This window comes from Haliotis rufescens, unplaced genomic scaffold (assembly GCF_023055435.1).
Source record: "Haliotis rufescens isolate VD_foot unplaced genomic scaffold, xgHalRufe1.0.p SCAF_69, whole genome shotgun sequence".
In the NCBI taxonomy this organism is placed as follows: Eukaryota; Metazoa; Mollusca; class Gastropoda; order Lepetellida; family Haliotidae; genus Haliotis; species Haliotis rufescens.
The window spans coordinates 140,195-158,098 of record NW_025964360.1 but is presented as its reverse complement, the minus strand read 5'-3'; the positions used below and the strand labels follow the sequence as shown (position 1 = coordinate 158,098).

The following is a 17,904-nucleotide window of genomic DNA, read 5'->3' as shown; positions in this document are numbered from 1 at the left end:
ATTTGGCGCACGCACTCCTTCGATCCTCGGGGACCCTCTGGCCTAGCTCAGCGCTGGTTATGGTCTCTCGTGATCTACGCCCTTATATCACTTGTTCAAAAAAGTGTGGGGGGGTGGGAGGTGTTTCGAGTTCTCAACTTATGACAAGCCGCAAAAACAGGCTTTATCATAATATATGGTCGACCACGCCCTGTCTCTAGCCCCCGCCTTTCGACGGTGGTGCCTCACGATAAGGTTGGTTCCATTTATTGAACTCAATATTTTATTCTGTTGAATAATCAAATACGATGTATTTATTTACGCCTGTTGCTGACGGATGCCACTTCCTAGATTATCTTTGGGAGTCTGTCTTGATGCAATAAGTGCCCCAAGGAGGATTTAATCAGAAAGAGAATTTTACAAACCTGTAGAGGTTATGAATTCTCTGATGAAATCCTCCTTGGGGCACGGCCACCCACCTCCCCACATTCCGTCAGCATTTGACATATGGAAAGTGATTTGGGTGAGAGTTGCTCCCCCTGGCGTGAGGCGCCGTTGGGGGTGAGGCCCCGTAAGGGTGGTCGTATATCATACAAAAACGAAGTTTTTTGTGTGGTAACATTTTTTATTAAGGAAAATGGTTACAACTATGTCATATAGATTTTCTTGAGCAAGGAAAATGCTATAAGTGCCCCAAGGAGGATTTCATCAGAGAATTCATAACCTCTACAGGTTTGTAAAAGTTTCTGGCTCAGCCTCCTGTTATATTACCTTTACGACCGGACCTCCTATCCCAGAACGGGGCCCTCCACCCGAATCTCAGGATTCAATGGGTGGCTTGGCCACTGTCAGGAATCGCCTCCAGAAGAGCGGTATTCCTGCACGAGTTGCAGACACAATACTGGCTTCGCGGAGGGATTCGACAAACGTTCAGTACGATAGATAGGCCTGCTATGCGCCCAGGTGTGTCGATAGAGGGATTGCAGATCTTTTTTTCTGCAGATCTCGTATCCGTGCTTGAGTTTCTCCAGTCGCGACTAGATGACGGCCTGGCCGCATCAACAGTCCGAGGGTACTCTACAGCTATCGCAGCTTTTCACGTCCCTGTCGACGGGGCACTTCTGGGTGCACACCCATTAGTGCAGCGCTTTTTAGCAGGTGTGGACAGGATCCGACCGCCAGTCCGGCGGATCAGTCCCCCTTGGGACTTGTCAATCATTCTAGATTGGCTGTCCGGTCCTTCCTTTCGGGATCTGTCGTCTCTCTCTCTCTTCAGCTGTTGAGCTGGGAGACGGCGTTCCTTGTGGTGGTAACGTCCGGCAGACGGGTAGGCGACATTCGGGTTATGTCAGCCGATCCCAAAATAACTGTCTTCCATGGGGTCGATAAATATCACCGGGACAGTCAGTTTTCGTCTACCGGACTATTACCGTCCTAGGGTCGCACACGATTCCACGTGAACGGCTCCTATTGAGCTACCTGCTCTTTCACAGCCTTCCTCGTCGGGGACCACTGCAAGACATGCTCATGTCTTGGATGTCCGCACGACTCTCAAGGCCTATATCAGCAGAAATATGGGTGTCCGTAAGGATAACCAACTATTTTGCTGTTACTGCGGTAGGAAGGTTGGCTCACCTGCGAGTAAACAATCTATCTCGAGGTGGATAGTTTCAAACATTTGTACAGCGTATACGCTTACAGGCAGGGACCCCCCTACCAGGTTGAAGGCTCATTAGGTTAGAGCAGTGGCTGCGTCAAAAGCGTACGCCGCGGCTCTGCCCATTGAGCAGATCTGCTCCGCGGCTATTTGGAGCCAGCCGAGCACGATTCATCAAACCTTACCAACTCGACAAACACTCAAGCGAGCGTACTCGGTTTGGTCAGTCAGTTCTCCGAACTGGGCAAAGTTCTAATCTCTAGCTGATTGAGCATTCGAGATTTTAGACAGTCTTCCGGTTATACTGCTCAGTAATGGTCCGGATTTTATCTTCTGCGGTCGATAAATATCAGTCCTTACTACTCGATAATACTCGTATTTGGCGCACGCACTCCTTCGATCCTCGGGGACCCTCTGGCCTAGCTCAGCGCTGGTTATGGTCTCTCGTGATCTACGCCCTTATATCACTTGTTCAAAAAAGTGTGGGGGGGTGGGAGGTGTTTCGAGTTCTCAACTTATGACAAGCCGCAAAAACAGGCTTTATCATAATATATGGTCGACCACGCCCTGTCTCTAGCCCCCGCCTTTCGACGGTGGTGCCTCACGATAAGGTTGGTTCCATTTATTGAACTCAATATTTTATTCTGTTGAATAATCAAATACGATGTATTTATTTACGCCTGTTGCTGACGGATGCCACTTCCTAGATTATCTTTGGGAGTCTGTCTTGATGCAATAAGTGCCCCAAGGAGGATTTAATCAGAAAGAGAATTTTACAAACCTGTAGAGGTTATGAATTCTCTGATGAAATCCTCCTTGGGGCACGGCCACCCACCTCCCCACATTCCATCAGCATTTGACATATGGAAAGTGATTTGGGTGAGAGTTGCTCCCCCTGGCGTGAGGCGCCGTTGGGGGTGAGGCCCCGTAAGGGTGGTCGTATATCATACAAAAACGAAGTTTTTTGTGTGGTAACATTTTTTATTAAGGAAAATGGTTACAACTATGTCATATAGATTTTCTTGAGCAAGGAAAATGCAATAAGTGACCCAAGGAGGATTTCATCAGAGAATTCATAACCTCTACAGGTTTGTAAAAATTTTTGTCAGTCCCAACTTTCCACAAATAAAAAAACATATGAAAATTACCTGGGTATAATTTTTTCAACATCATGTTCAATGCAATGACGTCATCTCGGAAGTAACTTAGTTAGATCTACACATCATTCACATAAAGTTCAGTTGCAATTTTCTCTTCTTTTTTTTTTAAATATTTCAAGACGAAGTCACTACAAATATATTTTTAACCTTGAAGCAAAGCGAAATGCCATTTCCTTGCACTAAAAATAGACAAGAGGAAACCCTGATGGTAACAGACAAGTTCACTTAATTTGGAAAATATACTTATGAATTTGCCGGTCCCAAGGGGTTAGTTAGATGGTTAGAGAGTTGGTCAGAGAGTTGGTCAGAGAGTTGGTCAGAGTTCGTTAGAGAGCTGGTTAGTTAGATGGTAAGAGAGTGTTAAGACTCCCTTAGTAGTAACTGTTAGAATTAGCATTAGCTTCTTTCATTTTTGAGGTTTATTAATCTTTCTTTCACATAATAACAGGTAATCACGTTTAGTTCCTTATAGATTTTAAAAGTTAAACCACGCTCAAATATTCAGTTCCACTGCGCAACACTAATTTTAACGGTAAAAAACTGGTAATTACCGGTAAACAGGAACATGAATGCATGACAATAGTAATCTTTAATTGATGTCTACCTTCCAGTGCCGGAAGGGAACGAGTACAGCCTCTCCCTGCTGTACAGCAACCAGGCAGCCTGCAAGCTGAAGACGGGAGACTGCTCCTCCGCCATAGCCGACTGTACCATGGCCCTAGACTATGTCCCACATTCCATTAAACCCCTGCTTCGGAGGGCCAGTGCTTTTGAAACAAAGGAGAGGTAAGTTATGTTGCCATCTAACTGACCTGACCCAGGGTAGAAGAGGTCTTCAGCAACCCATGCGTGGCATAACAGGCGACTATGTTTGTCATAAGAGGCGACTGACGGGATCGGGTAGCCAGGTTCGCTGACTTGGTTGATGCCAACATTGTACCCCAATTGGGTAGATCGATGCTCATTGTATCAATCACTGGATTGTCCAGCGGTAGAAACTAACGGTTTCAGTCCACTATTCCTTATAATAACATTTTTACAAATTCTACAAATTTTTACTAGTTCTAATGATACCTTAAGTATTGGGCAGTTTGGCAAGGACTACAGGACTAGTGCCAATTTCTAACACTGCATCTGCAGTCATATGTTATACATGGATCACTGTTTGGGGTCATTTGTAGCCTGTGAAAATCCAGGTTAGAGTTGGTCTTCATCAACTTCATCAGCTTGTCGCAAGCTCTGACATTCATACAGTTTGGCCCTCACTCTATGAAGGTTCATACTCCAATGAACTCACACAAAGTGAAGTCAATTCTTAAATACCGGTAAGGACAAGTAGATATTTGCCATTTTTAAGGGTTTTGCTATATGTTATCATTATAAGGACTAGTGGACTAAAACTATTGCCGCCTGCTCATTAACCCTCAGTATAAGTGAGTAAGGCATTATGACCAGCATATCCAAATCCTGTAGCTCGAATATGAACTTAACATGCTTAAAGCCCCACCCGACTATAAATAGCCCGCAAGATGGCGGTGTTTCAGTTTCGAACAATGACTGACAATATTAACACAACCGAGTGTCGGGAGAAACTTTTTGAAAACCATACGGGAACAAGATTACCATGGACCGTCAAACTTCGTATCAACTTGAATGACAAACAAATGGCTCCATAACTAGATATAAGTCCATATATTTTCTGTAGTTCAGAAAGTAGGTAAGTAAGGCAAGGCCATTATAATTGGGATATTTCTACACGCTGTTGTTTCTGAGCACAATGGCATATGCACCCATAAGGGAGACGGATTAGAGGAATATCTGTTACTTGTCTGGGTATTCTTTTGTACAAACTGAAATTCTGAATTAGGTGGTAAGGAAATGAAGGAGAATCATTTTAGAAAGCTGACATCTATTTGACCTCAGAACCCATGCAGCCTTTTTTTTAGATTGGGCATTCATTGTTTGCTTTGTATTCACCTGACACAACCTGTATGGGTGTGTCCTCTTGACAGAAGTATTGTATCGAAGTAATAGATCTGATTTTAGTGAGATGTTTGTGATATGACAGAGGATGAAAAGCTGATGTGAGAATTATTTGTAGAAAACATACCGTATATGACCGCGGATAAGCCGACCCCATAGATAAGCCGAGGTGTTAATTTGACCATTGAAATACGAAAGAAAATGATACCAACTTTTATAACCCCCTTTACACCACTATTGTATGTTAATCCAATTGAATTAAATAAACTATCATACTATGAACACATTGAATGACCATCACTTACTCACAGGCTTTTCCAGTTTATTAAACTAATCTCTCGAAAACAAAGGAATTAAGCCCCTACTCCTAACACGATCGCTAAGCACCCACAACTTGAAAATGTTTGTGTAAACAACCTGATAATGACAACATTGGTGTATAATAATAACTTTATTGATAATTTATAACAAAAATGGCTCTAGTCGTGGCAACTTCCAAACTTTCAGGAAGTTGTAATCTATCGGACCGTCATTCAGGCGATGTTTCTGACAGATCACGATCTGAAAAATACTATCATGAAAGTGTATCCCGTGGATAAGCCGACCCCTTTCTACAGAATCTTTTTTCTGGTCCTCAAAATTCGGCTTATACGCGGTCATATACGGTAGTCAATGGTTGTATTCATGCTTTTAAGTATGTTTAGATTTGTGAGTACCGTATTCTACATAATAAGCGCTCTCAAAATTAGAAATAGGAGGCTCCTATTAGAATATTATTTTGGAGTTGAAAGATCGTTAATTTCGTGGTTTATGCTGACAGCCTGAAATGTTTACATATATATTTTTACAGATATATTTTTCCAGAATCTAATTGCCCATAATTAAGGGTGCATATGACACATGATCGAGTCATATTTAAGTCTTGTGTATATTGATCAATAGGAAGGGTGCTAATTGGGATTGTTCACTTGCCAATATATTAGCAAATATCGCTGTGGGCGCTTATTACGTTGAATACGGTATGTGTATTTCAGGGAGAGAGTAAGTTTCATGCTTGCCTGGCCTTTTTATACACAGTGCTGCCTAACATTGCAGATATCGCCGGGCGTACGCCGACTACAAGCACGTCCTCAGCATAGACTCAAGCGTTGAACAAGCTCATCAAGGTGCCTCAAGGTTGGTAATGATACAAGATAAGACAAAAGGTTTTGTTGTCGATAAATGTGGGATGAGATAAGCCGACCCCTGTAGGGGTTCTGGGATATTAAAAACTCAGTACTTCGTTGTAGTTGAGCCAAGTACTTAGGCAGGGTTCACTCTAGGAATTTTCTGACATGGGCCCTTCATGTTAATATTTCATTTATTCCAGAGGTACACCCACACTTGCCCATAGTGCAGAATGTTAAAATGTCCCATTGTATTTGAAAATGGGGCCTTTTTTTAAATTTATGGGCTAAAAACACACGAGAATTATCCTTCCGGTAGACCGTATCAGTGTTAAATATCCTACCTTCATCCAGCTTGTTGATGGCATTCTCGTAACAAACTAAAGCCTCAGCGTACTGCCCTGTGCGGAACAGATCGTTGCCCTGCTGTCTTAGTTTAGCCACATCAGCCGGGAGAGGAGACACGTAGAAGACTGGTCGAGATTGAGCCACGCTCACTTGAGCTTGATTCTCAGTCTCGTCTTCAGCTTCTTCATCCCCAGCTGCATCCCTGCCGTGTCCATCGGTTACACTTCCATTATGGTTATCAACTTTCACACCCTTCTCAGATTCCACCATCTCGTCTATTGCACCTGCATCACTGCTGGTGACGAAGTAAGAAAAATATTGACCGTGCTCATGCTGTCAACCACTGGTTTGTTTGTCCCAGACTGGATATTGTATATGCTGCAGTGATAAAGCTGAAATATGGCTGTGTCATAAAACAGTGAACGCTCGCTCACTCACTCACGCACTCACTCACTCACTCACTCACTCACTCACTCACTCACTCACTCACTCACTGTGTTGCAGATGCCAGAAGCACCTGACAGACCAAGACGGTTCACGATGGAGAGACAAGCTTCCGGCTATAGTCAACGTGTTCCCATGGGAGATTCCAGAAATTGTGGATTCCACTTCTCCTCCTAAACCCCCCTCGCAGCCAGCCAGTGCTACCCAGGGTGCATCATTCACTGCGCCTCCATCAGCACCCGTGAAGACGCCAGTGCAAGAGAAAGTTCCAATCAAAGAGAAGGTTCCAGTGCAGAAGGTTCCAGAGATTAAAACACCCATTGCTCCTGAATCCCCTGAAGAGAAGTTTGACAAACTCAAATCAAGTGGCAATAAACATGTCCAAAAGGTAGGAAACAAATTGATTGAGATTTCTAATTCATGGGGGGCACGGGTGGCCCAGTCGTCTAAGGCGCTGCGATTCGCTGTGAAGAGTTGCGTCCCTTGGGCACGCCAGAAACCTATGATTGTGGGTTCGAATCCCGGTTCACCCCGATTATGTTTCTAGGTTTGTCAGCTCCATACCCGTGCTTGTTGGTTTCACCGAAGTGGTAAACATCTGAGACCTACATCACATCGGGCTTTCCTCCCACATTAAGCTGACACGCTGTGATATAACTGGAATAGTTTTTAAAGCGGCGTTAAACACAACTCACTCGATCACTCTTTCATGAAATTGGTTCAAGTTTGCAGACTAATGGAAAAGCTCCCATCTTCCCCTTTTAATACATTCTCACTATTTCTAATTACATGATTGCTGAAATGAAATAGAATTTCAAATTGACAATTTACATGGACAGATCAGTGACACAGTGTGATATTTGTAAGACACTCTCCAAAGTAGAGTTAATCCCTACTGACTCACACACTCATGTGTTCATTCTGTGCTGATTGAGTTGTTTCCAGGGAGTGTTACACCGGCTGTTTCAGTAGAGTTAATCCCTACTGACTCACACTCATGTGTTCATTCTGTGCTGATTGAGTTGTTTCCAGGGAGTGTTACACCGGCTGTATCAGTAGAGTTAATCCCTACTGACTCACACTCATGTGTTCATTCTGTGCTGATTGTGTTGTTTCCAGGGAGAGTTCCAGCAGGCCGTGGAGTGTTACACCGGCTGTTTCAGTAGCGTTAATCCCTACTGACTCACACTCATGTGTTCATTCTGTGCTGATTGAGTTGTTTCCAGGGAGTGTTACACCGGCTGTATCAGTAGAGTTAATCCCTACTGACCATGCTGACTCACACACTCATGTGTTCATTCTGTGCTGATTGTGTTGTTTCCAGGGAGTGTTACACCGGCTGTATCAGTAGAGTTAATCCCTACTGACCATGCTGACTCACACACTCATGTGTTCATTCTGTGCTGATTGAGTTGTTTCCAGGGAGTGTTACACCGGCTGTATCAGTAGAGTTAATCCCTACTGACCATGCTGACTCACACACTCATGTGTTCATTCTGTGCTGATTGTGTTGTTTCCAGGGAGTGTTACACCGGCTGTATCAGTAGAGTTAATCCCTACTGACCATGCTGACTCACACACTCATGTGTTCATTCTGTGCTGATTGTGTTGTTTCCAGGGAGAGTTCCAGCAGGCTGTGGAGTGTTACACTGGCTGTATCAAGACTCTGCCAGACAGGGGGGTCAGCTACACCAACAGGGCACTGTGCTTCCTCAAGCTCAACAAGGTACAGATCCCTCATTGTCTGCAGGGGGCGGTCGGGTAGCCTAGTGGTTAAAGCGTTCGCTCTTCACGCTGAAGACCCGGGTTCGATTCCCGACATGGGTACAATGTGTGAAGCCCATTTCTGGTGTTCCCCGCCGTGATATTGCTGGAATATTGCTAAAAGCGGCGTAAAACCATACTCACTCACTCACTCACTCATTGTCTGCAGGCTGGAATATTGCTGAGTGCGGCGTTAATCAACAAACAAACAAACAAGCATGGGGACTCACATCTTTTATGGACCCGGGAAGATCCGGGGTAGAATAGGTCTTCAGTACCCATGTTTGCCGTAAAAGGCGTCTATGCTTGTTGTAAGGGATGACTAACGGGATCGGATGGTCTGGCTCACTGACTTGGTTGATGCATGTCATCTTATCCCAATTGTGTAAAACCTGTGAAAATCCGGGGTAGAATAGGTCTTCAGCAACCCATGCTTGCTGTAAAACGTGACTTTGCTTGTCATAAGAGTGACTAACGGGATCGGGTGGTCAGGCTCACTGACTTGGTTGATGCATGTCATCTTATCCCAGATGCTCATGATGTGAATCACTGGATTGTCATGTCAAGACTCGATTATTATTCAGACCACTGTCATATAGCTGGAATATTGCTGAGTGTGGCATTAAGCAACAAACAAACAAACAAAACATCTTTTACAGATCCTAATGTTGATCTGATTTACTAAGAAATTGCTCAATACCATTGTTACAGGACGTCTTACCCAATACACCTGTGAAGATCAATGTTAAACGTCATCTTCAGCAACCTGGCTTTGTTGTAAGAGGTGACTAACGGAATTGGCTGGAAACACTGTAACTTGGTTGATGTATGACATTGTATGCCAAGTGTGTAGATCAATGCTCATGATGTCAATCACAAGATTATGAGGTCCAGATTTAATTATTTTCAGACCATCATCATTCAGCTGAAATATTGCTGAGTGCTGAGTTAAACAACAATAAAACACACAGATTTACCCAAGATGATGTTATTTAAGCTTATGAAGATCCGGGGTAGAATTGGTCTTCGGCAACCCATGCTTGCCATAAAAGGCGACTATGCTAGTAGTAAAAGGCGACTAACGGGATCGGGTGGTCAGGCTCGCTGACTTGGTTGATACATGTCATCGATCCCAATTGTGTGGATCGATGCTCATGATATCAATCACTGGATTGTCTGGTCCAGACTCAATTATTTACAGACCACCGTCATATAGCTGGAATATTGCTGAGTGCGGCGTTAAACAACAAAACAACCAACCAACCAACTTATGTCATGTATTCAAGGGATGCTGCCTTTGTTGTTGTGTGGTTTTGTCTTAGTTCATTGGAACAACTTTGATAACAGAATTTGAGACCGCCTCCGTGGTCTAGTGGTAGAGCGTCCGCCTAGAGAGCAGAAGGTCCGGGGTTCGATCCCCGACCGCGTCATACCAAAAGACGTTAAAAGATGGTACTTGTTGTTACCCTGTCTGGCGCTCGGCATTAAGGGGCTAAAACAAGGACTGGTCGGCTCGGAGTCAGTATACTGTGTCTGAGTGGGGTATTCATGTTAAACTGCGGCATGGTATCTCAGTGAGCTAGCACTATAAATCGGCATCAGTTCGGACTAGTACAAGCAGCCACACAAACACACACGTACATGCACGTCACTATATAAGCGCAATAATCTTGGACGCGACGTTAAACCCCATTTCACCTCCCCTGATAACAGAATTTGAAAAAAATGAAAAGTAAGGCAGAGACGGCTTTCATTTAGTAGTAATGTTGATGAATATGTGTTAACTGCCCATTTGTTCACTCGCTCATGTTTCTTGTCTCTGCAGCCCCAGGATGCTGTCGATGATTGCAACGAGGCCTTGAAACATGAAAAGGAAAACACCAAAGCCTTGTACAGGAGAGCACAGGCCAGGAAGGTGCTTGTTTCATGTTGTGACCACTGTGTACTGGTGTACTGTTTCATAGTTGCGTTAGTACTGCTGTGTAGTATGGTGTCATACTATTAGTTACGTGTTAGTTACGGTATATGGTGTCATATTAGGTTAGAAGAAAAACTTCTGTGCAGTTGCAATTTCTGTGGCCTGGAAGCAACTTTAGCTCATTTTCAATAAGGAAATTAGTACTTGAGAAGTTAATTTTGTCCTTCAGAGGTCTTGTGTTTCATGCTCACATGCCTGTATGATCCATGTCTGTGTCGACCATCTCTGTGGTTCAGTGGTGGAGCATCCACTCAGAGAGCGAAAGGTCTGGGGTTTGATCCCTGGCCGTCATACCAAAAGACGTTAAAAAAACTTGTTTGTACCCTATCTGGCGCTTGGCATAAAGGGGCTAATACTGGTTGGCTTGGAGTCAGTGTACTGTGTCTGATTGGGGTATTCATGTTAAACTGCAGCATGGTGTCTCAGTAGGCTGTACCTATAAAATCGGCATTTAGTACAAGCAGCCACACACACACACACATTCATGCATGCACGTTGCTATGTAAGTGCAATAATCTTGAACGCAACGTTAGACATCATTTCTCCTCACCGCTTCTCACCATGGTTGTGTCCCCTGCAGATGCTAGAGGAGTACAAGTACAGCCTGGCAGATCTGCTACAGCTGCTGAAGATAGAGCCCACCAACACAGCTGCCAAGAAAGAAATAGAGCTCATTAAAAAGTTGTATAGAAAGGTGAGTTTTCAGAGTTTTCAGTTTTCATGTTAAACCAATGTGATGATCCTTGGAAACAGGTGCTCACTGGTGTTGCGACATTGTTATCTCAGGGAAACAGGTGCTCAATGGTGTTGCAACATTATTATCTCGGGGAAACAGGTGCTCACTGGTGTTGCGACATTGTTGTCTCAGGGAAACAGGTGCTCACTGGTGTTGCAACATTGTTATCTCGGGGAAACAGGTGCTCACTGGTGTTGCAACATTGTTATCTCGGGGAAACAGGTGCTCACTGGTGTTGCAACATTGTTACCTCAGGGAAATAGGTGCTCACTGGTGTTGCATCATTGTTATCTCAGGGAAACAGGTGCTCACTGGTGTTGCAACATTGTTAACCCCATGTGATGATCCTTGGAAACAGGTGCTCACTGGTGTTGCAACATTGTTAACCCCATGTGATGATCCTTGGAAACAGGTGCTCACTGGCGTTGCAACATTGTTATCTCGGGGAAACAGGTGCTCACTGGTGTTGCAACATTGTTACCTCAGGGAAACAGGTGCTCACTGCTGTTGCAACATTGTTATCTCAGGGAAACAGGTGCTCACTGGTGTTGCAACATTGTTAGCCCCATGTGATGATCCTTGGAAACAGGTGCTCACTGGTGTTGCAACATTGTTAACCCCATGTGATGATCCTTGGAAACAGGTGCTCACTGGTGTTGCAACATTGTTATCTCGGGGAAACAGGTGCTCACTGGTGTTGCAACATTGTAATCCTTTTGTGGGGATCCCAGGAAACATGTGTTCATTGCTGTTGCAACAATGTTATCACTATGTGGGGATCCCGGGAAACAGGTGCTCACTGCTGTTGCAACATTGTTATCACTATGCAGGGATCCCGGGAAACAGGTGCTCACTGCTGTTGCAACAATGTTATCACTATGTGGGGATCCCGGGAAACAGTTGCTCACTGCTGTTGCAACATTGTTATCACTATGTGGGGATCCCGGGAAACAGGTGCTCATTGCTGTTGCAACATTGTTATCACTATGTGGGGATCCCGGGAAACAGGTGCTCACTGCTGTTGCAACAATGTTATCACTATGTGGGGATCCCGGGAAACAGTTGCTCACTGCTGTTGCAACATTGTTATCACTATGTGGGGATCCCGGGAAACAGGTGCTCACTGCTGTTGCAACATTGTTATCACTATGTGGGGATCCCGGGAAACAAGTGCTCACTGCTGTTGCAACATTGTTATCACTATGTTGGGATCCTGGGAAACTGGTTCTCACTGCTGTTGCAACATTGTTATTATTATTATTATTTACAGGCTTCTATGACAATACTGGATTATTGCTGACTGTCATGTAAGACACCATTAGCTCATGTGACCATGTAATACATTTGAGGATGTTTTGTAAATCTGCATTAATTTGTGAATTCCAGGAATTTGAGAAAACTGTACAAGACAAAAAACAAAAGACGTCAAATGAGGCACCACCAAAACAGAGACGGAAGATGAAGATTGAGGAAGTAGATGATGATGATGAGGAGGAGGAGGAACCAAAGCCTCAGTCAGGTGGGTAGGAATCATGCGTACATACAGACAAGCTAACAAAGAGGACTTGCAAATGAAGCAAGCACAAAGCTATACCTTGTTAAGGTTCTGCCCATATGCAGGTCCTGTGGACCAAAACCAGTCCTTACCATTCCTCATTCTTTGTGTTTTTTGTTTAAAATGATGCTATGCACAACATCTTTACTTTCAGAGAACACCAAACCTTCCCACACTGATGCAGCAGGACCACCTACGACAAACTCCACCAGCTCGTCAACATCACCCCAGTCTACGTCCAAGTCCAACAAGTCAAGAAAGTCCAAGTCCAAGTCCAATAGGAAGGCCATGGAGACGGCGGGTGCTTCAAGCGTCACCGTGTCCCCGCCGAGTGTCCCCAGGTTAGAGAAGGCCACACCGTATGAGTTCCTACAGGCCTGGAACTCACTCAAGACTGCAACCAGTGTGGAACCCTTTGCTGAGCTCATGCAACAAATACAGCCCAAGGATTTAAAGAGATGTAAGTACTATGTGGACTTCATGGATGTTGTCGACCGCCTCCGTGGTCTAGTGGTAGAGGGTCCGCCCGGAGAGCGGAAGGTCGGGGGTTCGATCCCCGGCCGCGTCATACCAAAAGACGTTAAAAGATGGTACTTGTTGTTACCCTGTCTGGCGCTCGGCATTAAGGGGCTAAAACAAGGACTGGTCGGCTCGGAGTCAGTATACTGTGTCTGAGTGGGGTATTCATGTTAAACTGCAGCATGGTATCTCAGTGAGCTAGCACTATAAATCGGCATCAGTCCGGACTAGTACAAGCAGCCACACACACACATACACGTGCATGCACGTCGCTATATAAGTGCAATAATCTTGGACGCGACGTTAAACCCCATGTCACCTCACCTCACCTCATGGATGTTGTCAGATTGCATGGTTGGCTGTTTCTACGGAGTGGAAGGGGGATATGGGAATGGGTGCTGTCCGTCCTTCCGTCGTCCAACCTTCACATTCTGTTTCCAGAGCAGAACTCAATCTTGGCACATAGATGGTCTGGATGGTGTTTTGATAGTTTGGGATTTTTGCCAAAACATTTTTTTGAGTTTTCATAGTGCTCAATGACTTTGATTTAGACTGAAAATGGTGGTGGATCTCCTTTCCGGTGCAGATCTTGAAAACCGTACTGTATTTCTTCACCAAACTTGGCACATAGATAGGTCTAGTGCTAAACTGGTGCCTTTTGATAGTATGGGATTTTTGAAAAAGAAGTTGTGTTTTTTAGTTTCCATAGCAACGACTTTGACTTAAACATGGCGGTAGTGCTCATTTCCGGAGCAGGTCTGGAAAACCCTACCATATTTCTTCACTATGCCTTGCACACAACCGGACATATCATATTGGCGGCGGATATGAATATTTATGCTTGTTTTGAATAGCTTCAAGATTGCTAATGCAGCTTTAACATAAGGGTAATGTTATTTTTCCGGGTTTTATCATTTGCAAAAGTCTGAGGTCTGCCATTAACTGCAAGACAAGGAGGGCTGTTGTACAGACCGAGGACTTCTGCAAATGACAATGCCTTGAAAAATAGTTACCATTATTATAGCTAAAATGGCTAGAACTTGTAGCTAATTACAAAATGAACAAAACAACAAACAGCAGCATAATTTTAGTGGCTGATTAACAAAATAGCAGCATCATAGAATATAATATAGGACGACGTCACAAACAAGAAACGGGATGCCTGTGACTGCATGTAACAATAGAACAGCCAGCAAGGCATCGTCAGGAAATTGTGGGCTGCTATTAAGTTAAACGCCTTGTAGATTTCTGATAACATGCAGGCATTTTTATGATACAGTAAACTACGGTTATAACAAACTCAAAGGGACCACTAATTTTAGTTCGTTATAACTATAGTTCATTATAAGCATACAGCATATATACAGCATGTGGGTGGGACTAAAAAATAAGTTTGATATATCCGTCAGTTTGTTATAAACATGTTCGTTATAAACGCAGTTTACTGTAATTCTATCTATTTTAGTCGTAAGCAATAATAATGCACTGTAAGCTGCAGTTGCTGAATATCCTCCTCTCTTCCCTCGTCATTATCAGGGATGCCCACATGGGGATAAAGATGTTGCTAGTGGCAATACTGGGGGCTTAGGATTGACAGACCGCCTATGTGGTGTTGTGTGTAGAGTGTTTGGCTGGAGAGCGGAAGGTCTCGGTATCCATGTTAAACTGCAGCACGATACTTTAGTGGGCTAGCATTATAAGACTTTTGAAATTATTCAGTGAGTGAGTGAGTGAGTTGGGTTTAACACCGCTTTTATCAGTATTCCATTTATTTCGGGGCGTGTCAGCTTAATGTTGGAGGAAAGCTCAAAGTGATGCAGGCCTCAGATGTTTACCACTTTGGTGAAACCAAAGAGCACGGGTATGGTGCTGACAAACCTCAAAACATAGTCAGGGCGAACCGGGATTCGAACCCGCAATAATATATTTCTGGCATGCCCAAGGGACTCAACTCTGCACAGAGAATCGCGGCGCCCTAGACGACTGGGCCACCTGTGCCCCCTGTGCCCCCTGTGCCCCCTTGAAAATATTGAGGGTTGTCACCGAATTGCTTCGTTCACACATACATACTATAAGAATGTTTTCAATTGTATTTCCAGTGATCAGCAACAAGCTGGATGGGCAGATGCTGCACAAGATTATCAGTTGTGTCAAGCTAATGGTTGGCAAAGGTGAGGTGAAAAAAACAAGTCAGAACCAATCTCATTAAAATCAGATGTTAGTTCTCGCTACCGCTAAACAAAGATCTGAGGATATCACATTACGGGTCACGTCAGACCGACCTTGCGGGAACTTTGACCAACCAATGGAATGACCAATCAGAAGGCAGCTTTCTCGTGCTTTAAGGCACAAATTTCAAACTGGCGACTACGCTTCGAAACATATTTTGACAAATTTTGATTACAAATTTGAAACCTGAACAAAAAACATTCTGGTATGGAAAATACATGGTCTAGATTGTAACGATTCAGTCGTTAAACCCGTAACTATCGTTTTGAATACCCCATGTTAAAGTTTTCGAGATTGCATGATTAGAAATCACGTTCCGACTGTCACTTTCATAATCTAGTAAGCGACGCACTGATTGGTCGGATGAAAGGTCGTTCTGATGTGACCCCTAATATATATTTGAAGCAAAGCGAAATATTTCCAGGCTCTAAAAATAGACAAGGGGAAACCCTGATGGTAACAGACAAGCTGAAAAACATCATTCGAGAAATAGACTTACATGAATATCACCAATGTTTTGTTCAACAAAGATTTATAAGCTACTTTATTTGCCGGTCCACAGGGACTGACAGTCACATGAATTACCGGTCCAAGCCTAATTTTTCCAGTGAAAAACTGGTAATTACCGGTAAACGGGAACACTGTACAGGATTTCCTGGAGATGTTAGTTGGTAAATATCATGGCTGGTCAGATTATAATAAGGTCAATTGGATATGATGAACCCCGAATGCATCAACTATTTCTCTGGTCCTCAGGTGTGTGACACAACAATGTTGGACTGTAGTTTTGAGCATCCCTTGTTTAATGAAATGCAAATCTGTTGCAAGAAACAACTCAACATTATACATGTCTTTCATATTAAAATCAATAAACCAATACGACATTAATGCGTGTTTTGTGATGAGAGGAGTGTAACGTGATGTTTAATGTGTAGTCCTGCTGTGTTCAGGTGACGTGGAGCGGGGCTACAGTGTACTACATCACTTGCGTACAGTGGACAGATTCAGCACCGTGCAGATGTTCATGTCAGCAGATGAGAAGAAAGGTGATACATACCCTTTAGTTGATGGGGGGACAGTCGTCGTAAGTGCGACTTGACACTGTCTAGTTGATCAGGGGACAGTTGTCGTAAGTGCGACTTGACACTGTCTAGTTGATCAGGGGACAGTCGTCGTAAGTGCGACTTGACACTGTCTAGTTGATCAGGGGACAGTTGTCGTAAGTGCGACTTGACACTGTATAGTTGATGGGGGGACAGTCGTCGTAAGTGCGACTTGACACTGTCTAGTTGATGGGGGGACAGTTGTCGTAAGTGCGACTTGACACTGTCTAGTTGATCAGGGGACAGTTGTCGTAAGTGCGACTTGACACTGTCTAGTTGATCAGGGGACAGTCGTCGTAAGTGTGACTTGACACTGTCTAGTTGATGGGGGGACAGTTGTCGTAAGTGCGACTTGACACTGTCTAGTTGATCAGGGGACAGTTGTCGTAAGTGCGACTTGACACTGTCTAGTTGATCAGGGGACAGTCGTCGTAAGTGCGACTTGACACTGTGTAGTTGATCAGGGGACAGTTGTCGTAAGTGCGACTTGACACTGTATAGTTGATGGGGGGACAGTCGTCGTAAGTGTGACTTGACACTGTCTAGTTGATGGGGGGACAGTTGTCGTAAGTGCGACTTGACACTGTCTAGTTGATCAGGGGGACAGTTGTCGTAAGTGCGACTTGACACTGTCTAGTTGATCAGGGGGACAGATGTTGTAAGTGCGACCTTACACTGTCTAGTTTATCAGGGGGACAGTCGTCTTTAGTGCGACTTGACACTGTCTAGTTTATCAGGGGGACAGTTGTCGTAAGTGCGACTTGACACTGTCTAATTGATCGGGGGACAGTTGTCGTAAGTGCGATTTGACACTGTCTAGTTGATCAGGGGGACAGTTGTCGTAAGTGTAACTTGACACTGTCTAATTGATCGGGGGACAGTTGTCGTAAGTGCGACTTGACACTGTCTAGCTTACCAGGGCCTGGGGACTTGGTCGTCTTATGTGCAAATGTTGTGTCTGTGGTGACAGGACAAAGATGTCTTTGTTTATTAACCAGAACTTTAACTGTACACAAGAATGGTGGTGTCGTGCTTATGAAAGTTAGCAGCCCCCTCCTGTCTTTGTCTGAGGCCCTTTTGATGCTAGGGCCCATTTAGGGTTAAGCTAATCCCTCTATTGTCCGAGAAACCTGGTTTAAATCCCTGATTTGATTCAAATTTTGTTTCTTTGTTTGACAAGACCATACCCTTGGGCATGGGTTAGACCAGATTGGTGATGGTCTTAGACCTGCCTAGCATCTCACATTCCTCACACATTAAGCCCGTGAAGATCCGGGGTAGAA

The 17,904-nt window shown here is 44.2% G+C and overlaps 1 protein-coding gene across 3 annotated transcripts in view; it reads left to right on the top strand.

Moving 5' to 3' along the window:
• Nucleotides 1–17,904, top strand: part of LOC124112077 (sperm-associated antigen 1-like) — a 46,545-nt gene that overhangs the window by 27,490 nt on the left and 1,151 nt on the right. For all 3 annotated transcript variants that reach the window (XM_048387275.1, XM_046472011.2, XM_048387274.1), the window contains 10 exons: nt 3,408–3,582; nt 5,875–5,955; nt 6,798–7,125; nt 8,356–8,463; nt 10,327–10,416; nt 11,060–11,173; nt 12,602–12,734; nt 12,925–13,230; nt 15,389–15,460; nt 16,469–16,564. In XM_048387275.1, the coding sequence (XP_048243232.1) occupies nt 3,408–3,582; nt 5,875–5,955; nt 6,798–7,125; nt 8,356–8,463; nt 10,327–10,416; nt 11,060–11,173; nt 12,602–12,734; nt 12,925–13,230; nt 15,389–15,460; nt 16,469–16,564 (1,503 nt within the window). The remainder of the gene's footprint in view (nt 1–3,407; nt 3,583–5,874; nt 5,956–6,797; nt 7,126–8,355; nt 8,464–10,326; nt 10,417–11,059; nt 11,174–12,601; nt 12,735–12,924; nt 13,231–15,388; nt 15,461–16,468; nt 16,565–17,904) is intronic.